At 36.9% G+C, this 25798-nt stretch overlaps 1 protein-coding gene and 1 long non-coding RNA gene across 18 annotated transcripts; one reads left to right on the forward strand and one right to left on the reverse strand.

Moving 5' to 3' along the window:
• The first annotated feature begins 154 nt into the window (after positions 1 to 154).
• LOC148781277 (uncharacterized) lies at positions 155 to 2671 on the forward strand. Its single transcript, XR_016059603.1, has 2 exons — positions 155 to 863; positions 1231 to 2671. It is a non-coding gene; the product is annotated as an uncharacterized LOC148781277 (long non-coding RNA).
• A 318-nt stretch (positions 2672 to 2989) lies between these two features.
• On the reverse strand, positions 2990 to 17202 carry LOC18426025 (Inosine triphosphate pyrophosphatase family protein). Of its 17 annotated transcripts, none has more exons than XR_016059601.1 (9): positions 16964 to 17196; positions 8885 to 8949; positions 8457 to 8520; positions 8349 to 8387; positions 8100 to 8131; positions 7903 to 8015; positions 4094 to 4170; positions 3950 to 4013; positions 2990 to 3320 (listed from the first exon to the last, which is right to left on the reverse strand). XR_016059601.1 is itself a non-coding variant. In XM_088872482.1 (9 exons), the coding sequence occupies exons 1-9, from the start codon at positions 17088 to 17090 to the stop codon at positions 3285 to 3287; spliced, it is 675 nt and encodes a 224-aa protein (XP_088728608.1). In that variant the 5' UTR covers positions 17091 to 17196; the 3' UTR covers positions 2990 to 3284. The 17 variants fall into 17 exon arrangements, 10 of the variants coding, with proteins under 10 accessions (XP_088728608.1, XP_088728609.1, XP_088728610.1 ...); XR_016059600.1 differs by having other exon boundaries at positions 2990 to 3324; XR_016059597.1 differs by having other exon boundaries at positions 8317 to 8387.
• Between the last annotated feature and the right edge of the window lie 8596 nt (positions 17203 to 25798).

Here is a 25798-nt window from a genome sequence, read left to right on the forward strand (position 1 = left end):
CAAAATGAATGCGTGCAATGTAAAGAGGGAGTTGAGGCGTGCTTGAATTTATCTCAAGGAAGGAAAGGTTGAGCTAGGAAAGGTTTATTGGATGGGTAGTTATCTTTTAAGGGAACCTTTTTATAAAAAGGGATGCACGGACATTGAAAAAAGAGATTGGAATTTTGTTAAAGAAAAAAAAAAAAGTGATCAACTCCAGCAAACCTGAAAGCCCTTTTCAGTGCAGTCATAACCAATTAAGACATTTCAGTGCCGTCATAACCAATTAAGACATTTGTGACCAGGCTTTCACGAGCAAGATTCACAAAAGATCTCAGGAGAAGGGCTAGCCAAATCCTTGTACCCATAATCTGTATGCTCAGTAACTCGCTCGCCATGATCAAGAGACCTACGGGAAACCCACAGGAAAAAAATTTCAATAACCTGATAAAGATTTATTATCGTGGGGAGAGTTTCACATTCGGTGAAAGTAGGGGTTATTGTGATGGTGGCAAAGGATGGGACTGGGATTATACAACGATAACAGGTGTTGTGACAGATGCCGCAAATTGGACAAGAGTTGCAAAGAAGTGGGTAATTTTAGTGGGACAAGAGTCGGAGAGAAGTAGGTAATTTTCGTGAGTGAAGGGGTCTACAGGGAGAATGTGGAGGTGGGGAGAGAGCGCTATGAGAGAGGCCGCAAATTTGGACGAGAGTCGAAGAGAAGTGGGCAATTTTAGTGAGTGAAGGGGTTTACAAGAGAATGTGGAGGTGGGGAAAGAGAAGAAACATTATGTTGATGGGAGAGGGGATGGAGAAGACCTTGATCACAAGGAGCAGGAATGTTGGGGATGGGTTTTTCACCTTCAACTCTTCAACACCATGTGAGTCTTGCTCTCTCTGTTTTATGTTAATCCCAAGTGAGTCTCGCTCTCTCTGTTTTATGTTAATCCATGCTTCCTCTCACTGTGCTTTTAGTTAATGGTCTTGTATATTGTGCCTCTCTCTCACCTTCTGTTTCCATCCCTCGTTTCTCTGTTTATGTTAATCCCAAGTGAGCCTCGCTCTCTCTGTTTTATGTTAATCCATGCTCCCTCTCTCTGTGCTTTTAGTTAATGGTCTTGTATATTGTGCCTCTCTCTCACCTTCTGTTTCCATCCCTCGTTTTTATGTCAATGACTGCAACTCCCTCATCAAAGGGTGTTCATGAGCTTACACGCATCCCTCTTAATTTCATTATATGCATTGCAGATGTATTCGGTGATGGCTTCATGGCCCGCAACCTCGTCGTTGTCAACACTGCTGGCCCCGCCAAGCACCAGGCAGTAGCCCTCCATGTCCATTGGAGCTGAATTTGGTGATGGCTTCATGGGCTGCGACCTCACCGTTGTCAACACCGCTGGCCCCACCAAGCAACAGGCAGTAGCCCTCCATGCCCAATCAAATTTTGCTGCTTTCCGGAGGGTCAATATCTCGGCCTACCAAGACACCCTCTACACCCACTCCTTCCACCAGTTCTATAGAGATTGTCATATCTATGGTACTATTGACTTCATCTTTGATAACACGGCCGTAATATTTCGAAACTGTCAAATTTTTCCACGCAAGCCGATGCCCAAACAGCAGAACATGATAACTACTCATGGTAGGTTTGAACCTACACAGGATATGTCCAATAGTACTTTGCTGCTTTCCTGAGGGTCAATATCTCGGCCTACGAAGACACCCTCTACACCCACTCCTTCCACCGGTTCTATAAAGATTGTCATATCAATGGTACTATTGACTTCATCTTCGGTAACACAGCCGCACTATTTCAAAACTGTCAAATTTTTCCACGCAGGCCGATGCCCCAACAGCAGAACATGATAACTGCTCATGGTAGGTTTGAACCTACACAGGATACAGGATTCAAGCTGCTCCTGACTGCAAGATACGGGATTCAAGCTGCTCTTGACCGAGAGCCACGCAATTTCTCGACTTATTTGGGAAGGCCATGGAGACCTCATACTAGTAAAGGGCAATTCCTCGACTTATTTGGAAAGGACATGGAGATCTCATGCTAACGCTAAGATGGTGGATCATGCAGTCATATTTGGTGGATGTTGTGAGCAAGGAAGGGTGGCATGGGGACTGCATGCTAGGGTGGTGATCAAGGTCATATTTGGGGGATGTCGTGAGCAGCATTCATGGGGGACCTCATGCTCGGTGGTGGTGATCATGCAGTCATATTTGGGGATGTCGTGAGCAAAGAAGGGTGGCAATCATGGGGGGCAGAACCAATCCATGGAGTACAAGAACTGGGGGCAGACACAAAGGAAGGGTGAGGTGGGGGGATTGAAGGTGGATGGAAAGATGAAGAGAGACCAGGAGGTTCACGAAAGCTGAGTTCATACCAACACAATTGGGGCTCTAGGCCTCTGGATGCCCTTCAAGGCAATATTGTGAGCACGGTTTAAAAAATCAGTGGTTCGTTTCGGAACCAACAATCCAACCATTTTTTAAAACCATGTTTGATGCCTTTTCGCTCTTTGCACTCTAGTGATGGGTGCAGTGCAGTGTTGAGTATTATAGTGAACATTAGATTAGTGTTTGGTTCTCCACTTGTGGGAATGTTACTGTTAATTTTATCGTGGGGTGTACAACTATGGATTAAAATAAAAGCTATATGAATTCTGGAATGTTACTACTAATTTTATTGAGAGGTGTATAACTATGGATTAAAATAAAAGCTATATAAATTCCTTTATTTTTGTGTGTGGCACTTTATAATTTGATTCAATTACGTACGGACTTTATTTGGTGAGGCATTTGCCTAATAAAACCCCAAAACCCCACTTTTCTTTTTCCTCAAATACTGTAGAACCCTGTTTTTGCCATTAGTTTATTGGTTTTGAACCCCATTTTTGCCGGAGATTGGATTTCTCGACTTCTTTCACCAACAAATGGAATTCTCGGCCAATCTTTGCCAGAATTCACAGGTTCAGGTGAGCTTTGTGGCAAATTATCCTTGGAATCTCAAGGTCATTGAATAAACCATCTAGGGTACACAACATTGATATAGTTTTCCTTCCATAAGCTGTCCAGAGTACACATGATCTGAAACTTGTCCTTCCCACATTCTCTCAATCCTATTTCTCTTTCCTTCAAATTCAAATTAGCATCCAAATCCCTTACAGATACAAAAACTGGCTCTGACTAGCTATTATAGCGAAAAACATCAAAATCCAAAATGGCCATGACTTCAGAAAATCTTCCATCCTCTACCCCTTCTTTATTTCTTTTTGTTCTAATTTTCCACCATTCTAGCTTCGTTTTGCAGTTGTTGATTTAGGGTCTCCCTTTCTTCAATAAAAACAAAAATTGAGAGAATAAAGTAAAAACCAAAATGAAAAAAAAAAAGGCATTTGTGAACCACTCTGCATCTGGAGAGAGTGCGCTAGATGAAGATCGAGAGGCTAGAGAGAGTGATTAAAGAGATATCAAAACGAGGGGAAATGATGCTACAGTGTCTGATTGCCCCTCTCTTGGAGTTTGGGCACAATCTAAACCATCCATATATATGGATGTACATCTTCGGGGATGCACTATAACAGGTGTGTCTGATGACGCACTAAAACCCTACCCTACAAAAAAAACCAGGGCCATAATTGGCCCCATAACATATTTTCTTGAACTAATTGCGAACATCCATTTGTGTAACTGTCACCAACCTAAAAATTTTGGACATGCTTCAAGAAATACAAACTGGAAAAAAAATTTCAGGGAAGTTATCATTTAATTTTCCGCATGAGTAATAATGTATTAAAATATGACGGACTAAGACAAGCTGTGGGGAAAAGAAACTACTAAGTATTCAAGTCCACATAATATTCGATAGATGTGATCAGGGGAACTAATTGAAGTCTCAAAATTGCTCCATTCAATTAATATGGAATACATATTTGGCTGCAGAAAAGTGTGATTTTACCATATCCAGAGCTTTAGAGCGGTGGGAAATCCTGTTCTTTTCTTCCTTCAACATCTCAGCATATCTGAAAAACAAATAAGGTAAAATGTGCATTACAATAAAAGGCAAACAAAAATATGAGGCATCAGGGAAAGCTGCACCTACGTCTGCTCATAGCCATCAGGTTGGAAGATGGGGTCCCATCCAAAATCAGGTGGGCCCCTTGCTGGAACTATCTTTCCCTACAATACCCTGATTACAGTTAGTACTGCAGAATTCATAGAACATGAGAATAATTGTAAAGATGTCAAGGATGACCCAAGTATCACATAAAAAAATTGTTGAGAATTTCATTTTCATATTGAAATACCTAGGAAAACAGAAAAGCAGCCAAAACATAGTAGATACTTCCATTCCGTGCTAAATTAAGTATGGAACAGTTATGTCGATGATGATTGGGCATCTCATAAAAAGGACCGTTAGTTCAGCGATATAAGATTCACTAGATCTTACTGTTACCTCACCAACCACAGAAACAATTGATACTTCTGTAAAATTTATCATAGCATTCACATTTAAATGCTTAATCTTTAAAGTGTAGGCTATTTTGTGCATTGTAGTCGATATGTATTTCAATTTCAATTTTTTTATAGAATTTAAAATAACAGATAATTAACGGAAAGTCCACCATACTACATGAACTATATTTGTTTATTACATGTACATAAATGAACTACATTTGTATATTACATGTTCAATCTCAATGATGAACATTGGATATAAATTGCTCCTCTCCCATTGTCTACAGAAAGAACCACAATTGATACTTCTGTCAAATTTATTGTAGCATTCACATTTAAATAATTAATCTTTGAAGTGTAGGCCATTTTGTGCATTGTAGTCAATGTGTCTTTCTATTTCAATTTTCTTTATGGAATTTGAATAACAGATGATTAAGGGAAAGTTTAACATACTACATGAACTATATTTGTATATTACATGTAACATCTACATAATCCAATCTCAATGATGAATCTTGGAGATAAATTGCTCCTCTCCCATTGTCTGCTCAAGTAGAGGAAAGGTTCATCTCCACAATCTAACCTTTGAATGGACAATGGAAACTCAACATAGTATACAAAGGGTAGGCATGCAGTATATGGTATACAATCCCTAAATTGATTACAGATTTTTTAATTTAAACACCTCGTGGCTAAATTTTAAAGTTTGGCTTGGGCCTGGAGTTGACACAGCAAAGCTTCAAGGACTTTCTTTTAAAAATTCCATTACATGTGCAACAAAATTAATCATACTCATGGAAGAAGTCAAGTTGGAGAGTCTGTAAAGATATTTCTCAGAATTTTCTTTATAACAAAAAAAGTATCTCTAAGAAAGGAACATGTCAGGAAAACAGTCAAAGCACCTTAAAAAAACGCTATAGCAATTAAAATATCTACTTCAGCTCCATATTAGTTTCTCTATAGGGAAATCTATCCAACTACACCTAGGATTCAAACTATTGAACATCTTACCTACCCATTTTAACCTAATTTCAAATAGCCTATCATTCTTTGAATCAAATTTCAAATAGCACGTCAAATGACACATTAAAATGGGTTTTACCAAATTACACCAAGAGTCAAATTTTAAGGGAAACGTTTATATAGAGCCAAGGCTCTAAAAAATCAAATTTGAGCCTACCTCAAAAATTTTACTGGAAGTTGTTTTGATGCCCAAATATCATCAAATTGATCATCTCGACATCAAGATGCATAGACATGAAAAAAAAATGGATTTCAAGTTTTGAAAATAGTGTATTTTGTAAAACATTTTTCGACCATCAATTTTCAAGATTTTCAAGTTTTCATAGATCTATCGATCTACACTATTTTTTAAGCTTTAAACTTTATAAATAAAGATTAGAATATATTTTAAGGCTATCACAAAGATTTTCAGTATTTAAACCACATTTCTGGACACTATTTGAAGGGAGGCTCTAATTTGATTGTTTAGAGCCTAGGCTCTATACAAACCGCACCCAAATTTTAAATAGGTCACCATTTATCATAAAACTCAAGTCATCATCATGATGAAAGCCTTTTCCCAACTAATTGGGGTCAGCTACACGAATCCTGGTATGTCATTCTGCTCTATTAAGGGCCATACACTCAGTGAGGCCAACGTTTATCATACAACTAAACTACTTTGTATAAATTATAAGAGAATACCAAAATGGCACCTGTTCTGGAATTGAAACCCAAAAGCAGCAGCGCATTTAAGCAATTTGCCTCGATTTGAAGCCCTCGAGACAAATTAAAGTTGTTCCCTCACTTATTATGGATCCCAAAACTAGAGCAACAGTTTTTCATTACTCGATCCAAGTTTGGAAACTGCAATGCAATGGCATATCATTTGCCTCAAGCCTCTCAAGGCAAATTGCAGATTGGCATTTCGTGATTTGGGTTCCAAAACCAGAGCATCAAAACTTTCATTCAAAATTACTTGTTTTGGGTTTGGACATCCAAAACAAGCAATGGAATGAATTCATGTCAATGGCCTAGACTTAAGTCTCATGGCAAATTATACTTACACCCTTGTTTTTGGTTTCAAACTCAAGAGAATGATTTTCCCTTCAAACTGATTCATTCCGGGTAAATAAGTAGAGCAAAATCAGTTCAACCACCTCAGTAATATTTTTAGGTGGTTTGACCATATTTTTGGTATTCCTCCCAAGAAAAAATAGATCCAGGAAATACACACAAACGCATAAAAGATATCATATATTTAACGTAAACATGAATATTTTGTATAAAGAATACACTGTCAAAGAATGATATCTTTTAGGAACGATATCTTTTAGGCATATTCAAATTTATTGATGCAATTCACACAACCAAAAGTGCTACCAATTTATTTAATGGAATCATTCTCGTACTGGTACAACAATCCACTCGTAAATAAGCAAAGCATATAGAAGTCAGAAGAAAATAAATATTGTGTACGTTTGCCTTTAAGAATATTATTTTCTCCACATTTAAATTTTTTCTGTGGAAGGATTCCGACGAATAAATTAACAATGCCTTTTGTTCTGCTATGCCAACGTAATTGCAAAATAAATAAAATTTCAATAAGACTTATTTTTATAATCTTCAAGCAAAATCATTCTACTTCCATGACCTTGTCATACAGAATGGTCTGGTTCTCTTCATCACCAAGCACACACCATGGTTATACCTTCACAACTGCACATGAATCCACCAAGGAAAAAACTCACATGCTCCCTATCAGAAAGAAGCACGGCATACAAAAAAAATAGACTACAATCCCAAATGTTCCCATATTGACACAGATTTGAAGTATGATTGCCCTTTCCACATTATCATTCCAAATTGACACAAGTACATGCTTTCCTCATTGACTCTTTACAGATTAAAAGTGGAAACAGGTCACATTGAATTTTTAATCACAGAGAAACAGCAAAAATTTTAGAATCTAATACCGCTGACATGAATGGGTTTTGTTATATCAGAAGCTTCTTATTGAACAGGCCAAAGATCAATAATTCTCTCGAGCACTCCCAATCTATAGGCCTGACACAAGGGATTCAAGGTTGAACTACAAACAATAACGACATTGGTAAAGCAAGTGAAGATACAGAATTTCGGAGTGGTCTGCATGGAGGATTATGCGTCATAAACTGAACTTACATGGTGGTGCTTAAATATTGTACAGCCTTCAAAATTAGTGCCTGTTCTTGCATACTTACATATAGCTAGAAATTATTTAGTATATTACAGCATTGAGATCACTATATTCAATGGTATTTAGATAACTTCTAGTTTCATCTTTAAGTTCTCACAAACAGGTAATGCAAAACTACACTTATCCAACATTGGGAATGAGAAAATACAGCAAAGCAACAAACCAGCAGAAAAGGCAAAATTAATAAAAGGCACATATTGCATTGTGGCTACCTCAGTTTTCCCAAAGAAAGTTACTGGATCAGTATTTGGCCCAAGAGCAAGAGAAAAGATGCACAGAGCATGTGCTGATTTATCATCGTAAGCCTTCAAAAGATTGTTCAGACCTGGCAAAACGGGAATAAAGAGTCAAAACAAAGAATAAAGAATGGAAAGTTTATGTATGCGATAAAAGAAATGCAGAACGCTACCTTCATGCCCGATCTTCTGCAGAAACCACTTGCTGTTACATTTCAAAACCCCAGTTATATTCAAGGGTAAATGTACAGTAAAATATAGTAAATAAACTGAAATATAGTGAATAAAAGTAATAACAGTACAAAGAAAGTAAACATTAAAAATAAGGCTATATAAGTGCAACTCCGTGACAGACTATAGATGATGAGTACATAAGAAATAGTAATGCACCTTGAATACGAAAGCTGAATAGAAAAACTTACATATAGGGTCCTGCAACAATTCAAATGTTCCCCATAGGCCTGAATCAAATATTTGTCCAAGATAGCTATTAACCAGCATATAAAGAAAGAGAACACATAGAAATATACCTGGAAGGCCATTGAGGGCATTAAAGCAAAGGCAGGTATCTTCAACAAGCACAGGTCCATTAACCTTTTCAGGGGCAAAATATTGGCTTATTAGAAAAGAAGTGATAAATAATCCGTTCAAGACACCATGATATCTTAGAGTTCTTAAATAGACAGATAAAAAAAATGGAAACTGGGACTTTCTTCTGAATCAGTTATCAAGATAAGTAACTATCCTAAGGTTGATAGAACAAACAAGTCAGTGAATACTATGCTAAAACTTGAGGAATCTGTATGCAATGCAAAACAATATCATGGCCTCTCAGAATCAATTCCGCTCAGACCAGGGTCAAAGATACCATGAAATGACCAAGACGTAAAGCCACTAAAGATTGAAACTCACATTAACCAGTTGACATCACTATGAACAATGCTAGAAGTAGAACTACCTCTCGTGCAGCCAAATGAGCCTTTTCTTTGGAAATCTCTTCAGGCTCTCCTTGCAGTTCAGGCACTTAAAAACATAAAAAGGGAGATATAGATTATATAGCACATCAGCATTCATGTAAAACCAAATGAAAGGCTCAAACACACTGGAACCACATACAAAAGATGGAAAAGCAAATGAATAATAGATCTCAAATTATTCAGGAAAAGCAAAAGGCACAAAATGAAAGAAACAACGACGACTTTTGAAGGGCTCTACAATACAATTGTACATGGAAAGGGTATTTCGAAAGATAATGGCACAGAAACCACATAACCTCTGCAATGGGTTTCCAAAGTGGCTCAGATTTACAAGAAAATCTTTCAAAACCTTCAACTGATTGGCCAATGGGCTAGATAAAATCCCATTCTAAGCTAAAGGTTTTTCTAAGGCCCTACAGATCACCTTTGGAAGCATTGACCATAACCAATTCACTGAGTAAAGCCAAATCAATTACATATAGGTCATAGATAAACCATTACTTGACAGATCAGGAAGAATTGTGAAGTTAAATATCTGGAGGTTACAGAAACCTCTTGAGAAGAGTATGATGAAAGAGAAAGAGTTTAGTTATTCAGAAAACAATAATCTAGACTATTTTTGTTACATCTTATCATGAATAGCCGGTCTCAAGCCCGGATGAGAAAGGAGAGTTGTGTTAGGTTGGTAGCCAGCAAAAAACTTTTGCCACATCCCTATCATGAATAGCTGCCCCAAATAGTTGGAACAAAGCTTGGATGGTGATGATTTTTGTTTTACTATGTTTTGTAAGAGTAACTTTATTAAATTACACAATAATAAAAACCGAAGAATATGTACACCCATAGTGTATGGTATCTGGCCCAGCACAGGGATAACAACTGATGACAAATATTGTAGATTAACAACACCATCACATCCTAGCTTCCCTTGATTCTCATGTTTGAACACCTTACCAGAGTAGGAACATATCGACAACAACAACACTGATGCCGATACCGACAGATTCCCAGGCATGTTCACAAATCATAGACTAAATTGACATAGATTTGATACTACTTTTGTTTTGAATAAATTTATCTGAAATTTTAAATTAAATGTGAATTCATAGTTTGATAGATATTGAAGAGGTATAACCTTAGAACTTCTTCTATTTTTGAGTTTAGGGGAGGTAGGGGCTACTGTATCATGTTTTCGTTGACAGTCTTTTATCATAAAGCAGAATTCCTTTATCACAAAAATAGAATATTAATGAATCATGTTAGATGTTAGACACTATTGTCCATTTATCTTCAAAGATATATGTACTTTTGCCATTGAATTTTGCTTTTTCATGGCATAGGGAATCTAACACCCTGTGCCTGTATCCGACAATAACATCTGCTTCCTGTGCTCAGGTAACATAGTCTCATCGAATGGACTTGAATTGCATTATAGACTTACCTCCCATGGGTGCCTCCCATTAATTTTAGATCAATGGAGCTTCTCCGGACCACAAAGAGAACCACTCTCTAATCAAGTAAGAAAACATTAAGTACATTAACTGTTTTGTAGTTGAACCATTTCTTCTGCCTCATGAGTGTTTGCGAGAGAAATGCTTTGAATTATATAATTACTTGGACGCATATTGAACACTCAGACCCTTGGAGTAGAAACTCCTTGAACTTTGAAAAAGGGGGAAATTCCTACAATATTAGTTTAAATGGAATACAAAAAGACATGTGGGTGTAATTACTTGCTTCATGATTTTCTTTAAGGAAGACCTCTACAATAATTATGTATTCCTAGTCTATAAATGACAAGGACTGTGATCACGTATGGACGTGCAAATGCACTCATATCTATATGCAAGACACAAATAAAGGCCATGAGATATTTTCTGTTGAGACCTAAGCAAGTGATAATGGTTTAATGAGATATATATCCATTACAGTTACCAACCCATAAAAGTGTTCCAAGAAAATTTGAAAAAAAAAATCACTAATACATTTACCCTTGAAAAATGATCTAACTTCAAGCCTTGCTAAAATTGAAAACATATAGCGTGAATGGCTTTGTTGAATAGTTGCTCCAACAAATGACACGGTTCACAGATATATTGATCTAGGAAAATTGATGAAAACAGTAAAATCAGCCAGAAAACAAGCCAAAGGCGAGCATCTATTCGAAGAAACTTATGGTTTCTTCACACCCAAACAAGCGTTCAAAAGCTTGGAGCTTTTGCTCTTACCTTTCTTAAAAAATAAGCCACCTGAATGAGCCTCCAACCCGCCACACCACTTTTATATCCTTCTTAAAGTTCAAAAGGCAATAACTGTCCATACAACTAATAAATTGACCCATAGGTCCTAACTTAAGTGACCTTTAAAATGATACTAACTATAAATAAAATGACTAAAAAGTCCTACTGGTCCAAAAATAAAAAATGATTTAAAATAATCCCAAAGTAAATACAAAATTATCCCCAACAATGCTTGCTCCTTATGCTCTAAATGTGCACGAGAATTAGGAGGAATCTGTTGCTCCCATATAGGATAGTCGTCGCCATGACCGCTTGATGTACTTTGCGCATCATCATTCTCCCCAGGTTGAGGAGAACTGGCCCTCGAGTTAGAACCTTCATCTTCATCCATCTCTAGCCCATGATACTTGGACAAATCACAAATGCTGAAGATATCTTAAATTTCCATATGCGAAGGCAAAGCGACCTTGTAAACGTTGTTGCCCATCTTCTTTAAAATCTGGAACTGCCCTGCCTTGCGATCATTCAACTTGTTGAATGAACCTACTGGATGCCATTCCTTTCAGAGGTACATCATCACCCAATCTCCCACTGCATGTTACTGCACCCCACAGACATTGGATCAACCATGTGCGTGCCCATTGGGAACTACCATACATGTAGTACATACGCACAACATACTTGGTCCTAAACTCATCAGAGAATACTCTAGCACAAACTCTGAAGCGGCTCAAAGTACAACATACTTGGTCCTATACCCATCAGAGAATACTCTAGCACAAACTTTGAAGCTGCTCAAGATTAATTTTGTGAGAATACACTAGCACAAACTTTGAAGCGGCTCAAGATTAATGTTGTGTTGCCTCTGATTTCCTTCACATACAATGATTAGCTATAGGGGCACTCCACTAAAAACAAAACAATGGCTGAAGTTGAAACCCATCATCAAGAATCACATAATCAACCATTCGACGTGCACCTTCTATATTAAACTCACTAGCAAAATGCTCATAGGAAAATATCACCAAACCCTTATGGGCGCACTTCACATGATACTCATATTCAAGCAAGGTATCAAGAGAAACAACATCCAGACGACCATTGTCATCTACTTGATCCTCCTTGCCTTCACCTTGATGTTCTCCATAGATAATATCACCTATCAAATCATCATCAAAGATAGGACACTCATCAAAGATGAGATCACTATCAAAGACAGGATCATCATCAGATCACACTGATCATCAAGGATTTGGGGATTAAAGTCCCTTCCCAGTTCCTCATCTACTACTTGGGGTGTAATCATGCTGCACCGGATGACTAAGCCTCCCCATGGTCACTACATGTCACTTGAGGCACATCTTCTTCAAGTAACTAATATTAAACAAGGTCTCCATCAAATGATAGCTGACAATCCTCTTAGAAAACTTTCATCAAAAGTGTGATAGACATCCTTTTCGGGCACTAAGAAGAGACACATCCGATGATTCCCGAAGACTTAAACCACTCGATAATGTTGCTATTTGAGCGATTCAGGTGACTCGAACTGCACCCAAAACCACACAATATCTTATTGTTCGGATAAATCAGCCGGTCATGAGGACCGTCCAGCCACCACATTCCCACTTTTACCTTGATTTAGCTTCCACAGCCACCACATTCCCACATTTACCTTGATTTAGCTTCCACGGTCACTTGTACTAGCCTGGGAAGTGTGTTTCCTTGATGATGGATGCCTATGTTGAGCTTCAACCTTATCTATTAAGTGGTCCAGTAACCAGTGTCTCAGAAAATACTAGGCAGCGCCTAGGTGGCCGGGGGGGTCCAGACCGCCCAGCACCTAGGCGGCTCCCAGGATGGTGCCCAGAACCTGAGCGGCCCAATAGAAAGAAAAATGTCTTTATAGTCTAACAATATAAGTATAATTGTATAACACTTAAGAGTTAAGGACTTAGGGCACATCAAATGTATAGTACACAAGTCCACATAGCACACACTCCTCCATACTCCATAAGTCCATATCCAATTATCCATAGTCTGATAGTCCACACTCAACGCATAGTTAAAACTTAAAATTTACAAACCATAGTTACCAACCCAGTGAACCACAAATCCACAATACACAATGTGTGATGCTTAGATCAATTTTTCATAACTTTGATAAACTCTTTGATCCTATGGAAATTACCAAAAACTAGTTTTTTGGGGTTTTTCTCTCTGTAAAATAGACTCTAATGGGGTTTAAGTTTCAAATGAACCTAAAACCCACGATTTTGCCCATTTTATATTTAAAAAAAGACCAAAAAATGCGCTCAACGAGGGGCATTTCTGCCCTTGGGCGGGGGGCAGGGCTGAGCGTTGGGCGCCTAGGCGGGCGCCCAGGGACAGCCCACCTAATTTGGTCACCTAGGCCTAAGCGATGTGCCTAGGCCCTCTGGACCACCTAGGCGCTGGGCAAGGGCAATCCACGTTTTAAAACAATGCCAGTAACGTTATAAAACCACCACACCTTATGTAGATGTTCTCAGCCTACTAACACAGTAAGCTAGGGATTATTCATCTCTTTCAACCGCATCATTGCGAGCCATCAACTAATAAAATTTATCGATATACTCCTCTACACTCCTTTTTCGCTGTTGAAAAATATTAATCTTATGATAAAAGGGACTGTAGATAATCTTTAGTATTCCTTCAATTTCTTGTTCATCTTCTCCAAGGTATTAATTTCCCATTCTCTACGTTCTAGCTCTAAGTTCCCACCATGCCGAGGTAGCTTTCTTCAATTACGACAATAATTTTCCTTTTTTAGTTTCAGGAACCTCCTTATAGTCAAAACTCATTCTACAGTAACCAATCTATAAACTCCTCAGGTTGAGGCTTACCATCAAAATCAAATAAGTCCACCTTCAAATCAACAACCCTAGAGCAATGCACCCACGTCTAGGCCTCCTGTGACCATCCTCATCACTCGACTTCACACTAAGCGCATCGGTAAAAAGGTTGTACTTGTGATATTCTTGAGGTAAAAAGATCAGTCTTTTTCCTCAAAAAAAGATCACCATCTTGCCCATGATAGATACTCGGGAACTGTTATATCAGCTGCAGAACTTGCCCTTTAAGGTCCTTAATTTCTTCATCACTGGGATCCTAAAGTGAGTATGTGAAAATCTCCCTTCCATGGCCCCTTCTTGCTGCTATGGGTTCACCGAAACACAACACATGACTGAGAATCAACATAAACTCGCGAAAATCAGCAAGACCTAGGCTAAATTTTGGCACAACTTGGCCCAAAATCAGCGGGCCCTAGATTGGGCTATAGTTTTCTGGCCTTTTTGGTGAAGAAAATTATGCTTTGATACCAAATTGATGTAAGAAAATTGATGGAAACAATTAAATCAGCAAGACAACAAGCCAAATACAAGCATCTATTCGAAGGAACCCAGGGTTTTCTCCACACTCAAACTAGGGTTCAAAAGCACGGAGTTTTTATTCTTCTCTTTCTGAAAAAAAGTCATGTGAATGAGCTTCCAGCCCCTCATGCACCATTTTTATATCCTTTTTAATGTTCAATAAACAATAACTATCCATACAAATAATAAATTCACTCATATGAACTCGTATCACTTTTAAAACAAATGACAATAACTATAAATAAAATGACTAAAATGCCCTCACTGGAAAATCATCCCAAACAATGCTTGCTCTTCTTGTTCTGTTTGGTAGCCCTCCCAAGGTTCACATCATCCAAATATGCACACGAATTAGGAGGAATCTGCTGCTCCCATAGAGGATACTTGTCACCCTAACCACTTGAAGTGATTGGTGCATTATCACATATCCAAAATATCATTACTTGCAATCAAATGGTGTTGGATGTCATAAAAATCATATGTGGGTCTCAAGATTGGCAGAATATGAAAATGCCTAACCGTGAGAAAGACTAATCTGTAGAACCCAATTGTTGAGCCATTCAAAACTTCAAATGGCAATAGACCCCATGGCACCTACTAAAAAAAATACCCAAGAATCCTTTTCCTTATTCGGCTTTTAATGTAACTGAAGGCTCAATTTCATTCTACCAAGCAGTTTAAACATGCCACCAGTTGCACTAGTGTTCTCCCTCACCCCCTACTATATTTATATAGGAAGACATCCAAACCACTACATGTGGCAACAAACAAAAGGTCAGTGCAATTTAGAATAACTATTACGACTTCTTATAATTATTAATGGGAAGGCCTGCCACTCTTGTATTCTCTACAATGATGGACCTACTGCCAAAACCACCAACATGGCAATGACTGAAATCATCCCAAAAACAACCAATAATGGAAAATCATTCAGCATAAGATACGGTGGATTTTTATCAGGGCGCTGCAATAGATACGGTGTAAACTCAAAAAACACAAATGGCATGCAACACTTGGAACAAGCATCCTAGACTCACCATAACCGAGTGTTCCATTTTTCTATTTGCTACTATATTTTCCTATAAAGATGTGAGTAATAGCTCACTAAACAGCTCAAGCATGTTTGGTCGTTCTTCATAAGTCATGCACATTGCTACTTTCAGCACATTCTGTTGAAATTATGGCACTCCCATAATTTTTTGATTCCTCATCCCGTCCCAATTATGCATAGCCATTCTCTGCTCAGTCTTTGTCAAAAAAAGGCTTCTCTTAATCCAAAAGATCCTAGAGGGTTTTTCTTTTCATAAAAATATTTATAGGAATAGTTCCTCTATTCCACACATTTTTATGATAATTTCTAAATCTCAAGCCATCACCCAGCTGCAAACAGGGAAATTGCATATACTTAAGCTTAGGGTATCCACTCATTTCCTTCATGGTTGCTTGCAAAAGAAGCTTTGCAGAATCCAACCCTTAATAACTTTCAAACATTGAGAATTGTCTAAAGGGTCATCTAGGTAATAAATCACCACCACCAGTCAGGTGCTCACCATTGAAAGGTTCTTTCCAAACTCTTCATTAGTGGATTTCGAAATCATTTGGCATTCTCCCACGCATCCATTAGTAACCATTTCTACTGGACTTCACTCCCTTCAAAAGAATTGGGTTTGGGCTCAATAGCCCAATCTGTCCTTAGATATTAAAGCAAAAGTTTTCTCTCTCTGTGACACATTCCACGTACAATGAAGTCCTTATAAAATAAACCAAAGGGTAGTGATCACTTCTTTCCTTTACCTACTCAGTCTGCAAACCAAAAGCATCGTCAAGTTGGGTTTACGTGGTTTCAGTCACACAGCCAGGCCTTGTTTTATGAACCTGAAGGACGTCCCTAACATCTTTTCCACCATCAGAGAAACGACCCAGATAACATCACCATTATGTTCAAAGAAACCCAAAAGGAAAACAAAGAGAGAGAGAAAAGAAACCATATTGAATTGCTACCATGAACCCAGTTCAATTCAATCAATGTAAACATGGATATCAACTACACAATGAGCATGCTTATGCTTATGCACACTTAATGCGCACACACACCAAAAATGGGCGTTCCATTGTTCCTTCTGTAAGCTTCAATGCCTTCAAAACTAGATGTTCCAATTTGTAAGCTTCATAACACATTTTTTCACACATCTCGTAAAATCTTAAGAAAAACAAGATGCATTTCTATAGGCTCAAGACACACAGTAATTCATAACTTCACAGACAATGGCTAGAGGTATGAAATCACCCCCCAAAACTTCAAAAACATAAACATCGAGACATGAATATAGGCATTAACAGAGAGAAGTAAATAAGCACATTGCATCCATTAAACATTATGGAAATTTACAGAAAAAGAGTATCATCGTACGATCAAGTTTGAGGGACTGGAAGGGGATGGAAGGCCCAAGAATGGCTTGAACTTCTTCAAGCTTCTTTGCATTCCCTGTGACAAATGTTACGGGCCTTGTGAAAACAAAAGTAGATATCGCAGCCATTGATTCTTGTCTCCTTTTCTTCAATTTGGACTTCTTTTTACCCTCTCTCAAGGCTGGTCCCAAAATCACAAAACCCAGGACGTGGAATTGAGAAAGAGAGGACACTGCGAATAGTTAAAACCAATGGTTTAAAAAACGGATCGGTGACCCCGATCGGGCTTCCAAAAAATCGATCCGGATCGGAGAATCGGGGATCCGGATCGAGAATCAGGTGAATCGGTCAGAATAAAGCTTAAAAAAAATTCGAAAAAATTATTAATATTCATTATAAATATTTTTTTTAGGAATTCAATAAAAAATGAGGGTACTCCATTAAGAATTTTCATGTTTTTGAATGAATATGCGAATATTGATATGTTTTTTCCCTGCATGAACCGCCATTCAGCATTTAATTTACAGTATTTCGTGCTCATCCCTACACTGTTACTGTTGGGACTCGATATGTGAATAATATGGCTGGGATAGGGTGGCCTCAGAATCATCATCTATCTCATTTTCTCTTTAAATAATATGGATTAAAAAAAAATAACAAATTTTCAAAAAAATCGATCATGGATTAAAAAAAAAATCACAAATTTTCAAAAAATTCTATCATGGATTACAAAAAAATATTCGATCATGGATTAAAAAAAAAAAATCACAAATTTTCAAAAAATTCAATCATGGATTACATAAAATTCGATCATGGATTACATAAAATTCGATCATGGATTACAAAAAAAAACAAACAAAAAAAAACAAAAAATTCAATCGTGGATTACAAAAAAAGAAAAAAACAGTTCGATCATGGATTACAAAAAATTCAATCATGGATTACAAAAAACTCTATCATGGGTTACAAAAAAAGCAAAAAACAAAAAATTCAATCATGGATTACAAAAAAAAAAAAACAAACATTTCGATCATGGATTACAAAAAAAAAACAAACATTTCGATCATGTATTACAAAACATTCGATCATGGATTACAAAAAATTCTATCATGGGTTACAAAAAAAAAAAAAAAAACAAAAAAATCGATCATGGATTACAAGAAAAGAAAACAAACATTTCGATCATGGATTACAAAAAATTCTATTATGGGTTACAAAAAACCAAAAAATTCGATCATGGATTACAAAAAAACAAAAACAATTCGATCATGGATTACAAAAAAATCGATCAAGTATTACAAAAAAATCTATCATGGATTACAAAAAAAAAATAAAATAAAATAAAATCCGTACGGACTTGCCGATTCACTGTTCGGACTCGCCGATTCCGTACAGTGAATCGGCGATTCACTGTACAGAATCGTCCGGTTCTTTCTAGAACCAGACGATTTCCGAGTTTTTTAGGCGATCCGGTCCCCTTTCACGATTTCCGAGTCGAACCGGGCGAGTCCGGTTCGACTCGGCGTTTTTTTAAACGCTGGTTAAAACCTTTAATTAGGCTTTCAGTTCCCGGGAGGTTTTTCGTGCGTAAGCGGACGAACTTTTCACATGCTAGGGTCTACGGGCCAAGAAACATGGCCCGAGGGCCGGCCCTCCTACGGCCTGAGGGTAGGGCCAAGGCGAGCACGTTTCGGCCCAGCCTGGCTCTTTTTTCTTTTTTTTTTCTTATTTTGTTTGGCTTGGCCTAACCTTAATTGGGCTCTTAGGCTAGAGCGTTTTTGGCCTGGTCCCGACTGCATTGAGCCTAGGCCAGCCCTATGGGTACTAGGGCCAGGGCCATGCACGGGCCATTACCAACCTTCTTTGCCCCATCAAACCCCCGAAAAAAAATAGTGTGATTTATACAACAACCTACTTGCGAAAGTAAAATTTTTGTTGTTCTATACATTCTATTTTAGTTGGACAGTCTAGATTTTATATATCAAAATAATATCAAAAAGTAACACACTTTTTAAGACAGTATCAAATATATACATGCCTTTTAAATAATATGAATGGTGTAGAACATCACAACCTTAATTTTATAAATCTACCTTTTTTTTTAATTGAAAATTAGATAGAAAACGATACACTCATACAAACCCTCGAGGGCTCGCATCTCTCTCGTTCTATTTTTTTGGGTGAAGTAGTCTACCACTTTTTTACGAAAATATATTACACGGAAATAATTACTGGGAAATGTGACATTTACACTGTTTGGGTACAAGTAACTTTGACAAAAGGGCAAGTAACCCAAATATCATGACATCTATGACACGCGGTACATTTATTAATAAGAAATGAAAATAGATTACACAACATTTCCTTAGTCAAATCTATTACACACGGGAGAGCTGGCAACCATAGTCAAATCTATTACACGCGGGGAGGGCTGGCAACCATAGTCAAATCTATTACAGGCATCGTGAAATCTATTACATGCTAGAGGGCTGGGAAATCTCATGGGTAATCTCGTCTAAAAAACCATTTTCCTCTCTTACATCATCTTCTCTCAACCTCTCCCGGTCAAGCTCCCCTTTTCCTTCTCAACCTCTCCTTGTCAAGCTCCTCGTTTTCCCTCTCAAGTAAGCCTACCACTTCCCTCTCTCCCAAGTTCCCAATTCCCATTGGTAGCTTTTCCCTCTCTGCAACCTTACTATTTTGTCAAGTTCCCTTTTCCAGATTGAAGGTCATTTCTAAATCATGGTATCAATTTATCTCCTTTTTTTTTTCAGATTCAATGTCATTTCTAAATTATAGTATCAATTTCTCTTTATTACTCTTCCTTAACCTTTTTTTCTCTCATTTTCTTTACTTCCTCAACCTTTTTTTCTCTCATTTTCTTTACTTCCTCAACCTTTTTTTCTCTCATTTTCTTTACTTCCTCAACCTTTCTCTCTTCGTTAGGCACTGCTTTCATGGAAACCAAATGTTCCATTGTTTCCATTTTGATAAAGTCAGTTATCTTTACTAAGCATCTCTTCTATGTCCTCTTCGAGTCTCCTTTCTATATCCCTCTTCAAGCCTCCCTTCTATATGCGCTATCTCTCAAATATAAGGATGTGGAAAAATTATAATGATTACAAAATCTTTTGAAAAAAAAAGAGAATTTTTTTGGGATTAGGGTTTTGATAGGAAAAAAAAAACTGATAAATTATATTTTATTTAAATTATAATGATTACTCTTTTTTAAAAATATATATATATATATATATATTTTGGGATAATCGCTTCTTCCAATATCTCAATGTAATTTTTAAAATACTTTACCATTTCACAATAACTTTTTTTAAAATACATCATCATTTACTATTTAAACTACAAGTTAACGATATTTAAAGGTGGTGACTAAAATAGTTCACTCAATGTTTATGACCAATATTAATTCACATTATTGAGTTATTATTCTTTAAGGCATGACAAGAATGGTATAGTCATGCTATCTATACATATGCATTTCAATATTAAATAGGAATGTCTACAAAGAAACCATTTATCTTTTGTGAATGAAGGTCACAATCATTATCAAATATTAGATGTCAAATTGGATGCTTGAGGTGAGTCATAAAGTGATTTTTTTAAATAAAAAAAAATTGTATTTATTCAATGACACTAATACAACCACCCATTTTGAAATTTATAGGACAAAAATGATTGTGCATACAAAAGATAAATGGCCTCTTTGTAGACAATTCCTATTAAATCGCTAAGTCTAATAAGAGCAATGTAAGAGCAAATTTAAGGTACAATGTAAACAATTCCACAGTGTTAAGTAAGAGAAATGTATTTCCCAGGTTGCATCTAAATATTATCCAAACAGTAACAATGCAAATGGTTTCTTTGTAGATAATTTCATGTTAAATCGCTATGTCTAATAAGAGCAATGTAAGAGCAAATTTAAGGTGTAATATAGACAATTCTATATTAAACGTCTCAAGTAAGAGCAATGTATTTCCCAAGTTGTATCTAAATACTATCCAAACAGTAACAATCTATTTGCATGTAATATATTACGTAGTAATATATTACGCCAATAATATTAAATTGCTATGTCTAGTAAGAGCAATGTAAGAACAAATTTAAGGTGCAATGTAGACAATTCCATATTAAATCGCGTTAGGTTGCATCTAAATACTACCCAAACAATAACAATCCATTTGCATGTATCATTGTATTATGCCAGTAATATATTTGATAGACAATATATTTACCTGTATCCAAACGACCTTTAAGTGTACATCTCATTTGTGGGGTGTGGTTCGTATAAAGCCGAGGCTCTAAACAACCAAAGTAAACCGCACCTTCAAATAATGTCGAGAAATGTGGTTGTAATGCTGAAAATATTTGTGATGGCCTTAAAATAGATTTTCATGTCTAATTATAAAATTTAAAGTTTAAAAAATAGTGTAGATCAAGCAGATCTATGAAAACTTGGAAATCTTGAAAATTGATGATCCAAAATTGCATATAAGATACACTATTTTTTAAACTTGAAATCTTTTTTTTTTTTCATGCCCATGCATCTTGAGGTCGAGATGATCAATTTGAAGATATTTGGGCATCAAAACGATCCCTTCTAGTGAAATTTTTTGAGGTGCGCTCTAATTTGATTGTTTAGAGCCTCACACTTATATAAACTTTTTCCTTATTGAAATACAAGTGTCTCATCACTTTTGTGGTATTGCAGTAAACATACATGGTTATGTTTCTTATATTTGGTGATATTGCAATTCATGCAAAATGGGCATGTTTGACAATGGGGATCTAGAAAACCTAAGCCTCGGAACAGGTAGACCCCATGTTTAATAACCTATCTAGAATCTAAGGTTGCAATAGCTCTTGCTTGAATGAACCTGCAATTTTGAAAATTAACCAATGTCAACCGTTCAATGAATAATTCACTGCTGAGAGGCAGATACTTGTGCGATAAAAGTGATTTGTCTAACAAATCTTAAAAAATCACCCCAACATCAATATGGAAAAAATGTTTAAAACCCAGATTTTCTTTTTAATGTTGCGAAAACCAATGAAGTTTTAGCTTCCCCTTAAAAAGCAAACTTTTGACTGTAAATCCAAGAACGTAAGCTGGTCTTTCAAATTCAGACATACTTTAGGGCCTAGCATAACCACATTTCGTGGCCTAAAAGGAAAAAGACCTAAATTCCATGAAAGATATTACAGAAAAACAAACATTTTCATCTCATTGCAATCACCAAACTCAAATTATAGTCGAAGAAGAAAATTGGGTCATCTCAATTTTGCAATGTATCCATTTTTTTTATTTTGCAAGAAATCACATATATATAGGTATCACATCATAAATGTCAGTACCTATAAAATCTCCTCTTGAAGAGGAGAGAGGAAGAGAGCCCTATAGTCAAGAGCATAAGAAGCATCTTAGGAACCCTTTCAAATGAATACTTATTTGTTCAAAGAACTGTTGGGTTTATGTGGCCTTTAAAGGCTTTATGAGTGTGTATTGAAATACTTTTATAGTGAAATACAAACTCAGTGGGAGTGTGGTCCCTCGAAGACCATACTAGGCATATGATATTTGCTTATACCGGGCTGTGCTTATCGATCTAGGCCAGACGGTTGGAAAACCCAAGGTACCTGACCATAAAGAATTAACTGAGAAGCGTTTTGTGTTAGCCCTTGATGAGGTCGGAGCTTATGCCTAGATAAGAGAGCTGAGGGACTGTGTGATTATTGTGTGTGATGGTAGGCATACTGAGACGGGAACCAAAACCTCATCAATGTTCCATCGCACGACATGCATATTGATAGATCGTTCAGGACAGCCAGATATCCACCTTTGGGTGAAGCGTATGCATGTGCGAGAGATACCCATATGCGTCATAGAGCTGTAGTCGCATCAGGCCGTAGTGACCTTGACTTGTCTCTAGGGGAGGACCTGTAATCCACAAACTGGGATTGTGACCCCTTGATTCATCGACCCGACTTTGGTGACCCGCTAATGAGCCCTTGCTTGGACTGTGGATCATGAAAAATACTGGATCAGTTCGATAAAGCCAGTGTGGTCTGTAGTCCACAGTTGAAAGTGGAGTACCCCGTTATTACAGATTGGATTCCTAAAACCATATGGATCTTTTTCCCATCATATTAATTTAATTGTGTTCATTTTATTATTGAAATGATTTTAGTTTTATTATTTGAATTTTTATGAATTTCTCAATATTTTATTTTTGATTTTTGGACTTATAAAAATACAGTTATTGTTTTCACAAAGTTATAAAAATTCAAACTTATATTTTAAATTATTTTATTCAATTTTAAAAATAATATTTTTTTATAAAATTCCATGGGGGCCCATAGTGCACATGGGCCCACCATGTGGCATGTGGGTGGGGGGCCATATGTGCCACAAAAGGGTGGCACGTCCCACCCTTTTGGATTCTTTGTGATCAAGGTCTTTAACATTATGGTAATTTTGATTTGAGGCATGTGGTCCAATCTTGGAAAGGATGTAGCAGCCATGGCATATTTTGTAATATGATAAGTATGCTTTAAAAGGGATATGGTCAATTTGAATAGATGGTGGACATTGACCTTATCTTGTTTTTATAGAATGCATGATATCTATTTTATCTAAATATATTGATGGGAAAATGGTTTAAGAAAAGTGAGATAATGGTCAAAGCATCTTCCATAATGTTGATGATTTATCTATAGAGTGGATGGCTCAGATCTCTCATCCCACAAGTCACCTTGATCAACGGTCAAGATTCAATCTCATGAAAGAGGCAAACTATAGGAAATAAAGAAACCCTAAACCTAAATATTCACTATAAATAGGCGTGCTCTCCCCCCAATCTCAACACAACCTCTCTCTCTCTCTCCCATAACCTCTCTCTCACCTCTTTCTCCTAGAGGGGCACGCTCCACACTCTCTCCTCCATCTTCTCTCTCTAATTTGCTCTCTTCAAATTTTAGTTGGTATTCTCTCTCTTCTCTAGATTTAAGTTAATTTTGGGGGTTAAAGTTTTAGTAGAGTTTTTAAGGGGTGATTATCTAGTTTAGCCGAAATCAGCTATCCTGGTTCGAGATTGAAGCTAGACCACAAGTCCTGCACCATTGGATATGGTTTCTCGGTGTGGGGTGTAAAAAGCCCGGTTGAGGTAATCTCCGGTATCTTTTATTTTTATTTGTTAAGTTCTTTTATTTTATATTCTCAAGTATAATATTAGGTTGTATGATTTTTTTTTTTTTTGGAATTTCTATTGTTTGTAATAAGACCATCTGTCAGTGATCTTGTTGCCAAAATTATTAGGGGTGATTATTATTTTTTTAAAAAAAAGTAATTGTATTTCTCCGGCAAAAGATCACATAGGTCTTTCTCTCATTGGTATCAGAGCAAGGTTTTACTTGATTGCCATTAGGAGTCTTTTCTTCTTTTTGCTTGAGAATAGAAATATATGGCTACTCGTACTTTCATCTTTGTGATCCTGAAAACCGAAAGGTTTGATGGGACCAACTTTGCTTCATAGAAAAGAAAAATCAAATTTGTGCTCTATGAAGAAAACTTGTATGAGGTACTCTTTAGGACTGACCTCGTCATCCAATTGACGACTCATCTCAAATAATCAAAGATGAGTACGCCAATTAAAAGATGAGGAACTTGAGATGCGAGCACATTCTTTTGTGTCATGACTGACTTGTATGCTTCTGAGTACGAATCAATCTATACTGCAAGTGAGATTTTTGATAAACTTGACAGAGATGATGTTGAACCCTCTCCCATGAAGCAAATTATAGCCATGAGAATGTACAATGATTTAAAAATGGTAGAAGGTACCAAGTTTGCAGATCATGTGCACATGTTTCGTGCGCTAGTCAAAGATTTGGAAGATACATACATGAAGCCCAATGAATCTATGCAAGTGATTCATTTAATGAATCATCTTCCTAATCCATGAGAGACTTTCATATCTTCCATCTATGCTAGAAGAAAGGCACTAAAATTGGAGGAACTTATCATGACTATCAAATTTGAAGAAGAAATAAGGAGTTCAAGGCAATAAGGGATGTTGTGCATATGGTAAAATCTCAACCATCTTTTAAAATTAAGAAAGAAATGGAAGAAATACTTTTGAGAAGAAAAGATATTTCAAAAGAAGAGATTTTGAAAATAAAAGAGCAAAGAGAGAGACTCAAACTTATTTTATTTGCAAGAAGGTGGGCCACATAGCCAATAATTGTCGGTTCAACAAATCTAGTGGAATTAACAAGGAATTGGCATGTGTGGTTTTGAGTCCATGCTAGCTGACCCCAAGGGAGCTTCTTGGTGTCTTGACTCGGAGGCTACAACCCATGTCACAAACATCAAGAAAGGTGACCGTTCTTTCACTCCTATGGGGCCAAGACAGCAGTATATTTATATGGGAGAAAATCAGAAGATTGATGTACTTGGAGTTGGAGATTTTTAGCTGCAACTGAAGAGTGGGAGTATATTGATTCTAAAACAAGCACTTTATGCTCCTGATATGAGGAAGTACTTGGTTTTGAATCCTAAGATGTCTATGACTGGATTCATAACTACTTTCATTGGGGAGAAAGTGGTGGTGAAGAAGGAGAAAGATGTAATCATGACTGGACAACTTATAGAAGGGCTATTTACTATTGAAATAAAAGAGAACGTTGCTGATGTCTCATCCCCTAATGAATTAGATGCTACCTTATGATATATGAGGTTAGGACACATTAATATCAAACGAATGGAGAGATTAAAAAGGGACGGGATTATTCAAAATTATAAAGGAGATTTATAGAAAGTGTG

The sequence above is a fragment of the Amborella trichopoda genome, chromosome 7 (assembly GCF_054954075.1).
Source record: "Amborella trichopoda isolate Santa Cruz 75 chromosome 7, AtrichopodaSantaCruz75HAP2 v2.0, whole genome shotgun sequence".
Classification (NCBI taxonomy): Eukaryota; Viridiplantae; Streptophyta; class Magnoliopsida; order Amborellales; family Amborellaceae; genus Amborella; species Amborella trichopoda.

Bases quoted from the DNA above. Each gene is read 5' to 3' on its own strand.
- LOC18426025 (XM_088872481.1), bottom strand. From the start codon at position 17,090: ATGGCTGCGATATCTACTTTTGTTTTCACAAGGCCCGTAACATTTGTC. The intron at 8,950-16,963 runs GTACGATGATAC...TATGTTTTTAAG, and splicing joins CCAGTCCCTCAAACTTGATC to TGCCTGAACTGCAAGGAGAG. The intron at 8,132-8,316 runs GTGCATTACTAT...GAAATGTAACAG, and splicing joins ATTCAGCTTTCGTATTCAAG to CAAGTGGTTTCTGCAGAAGA.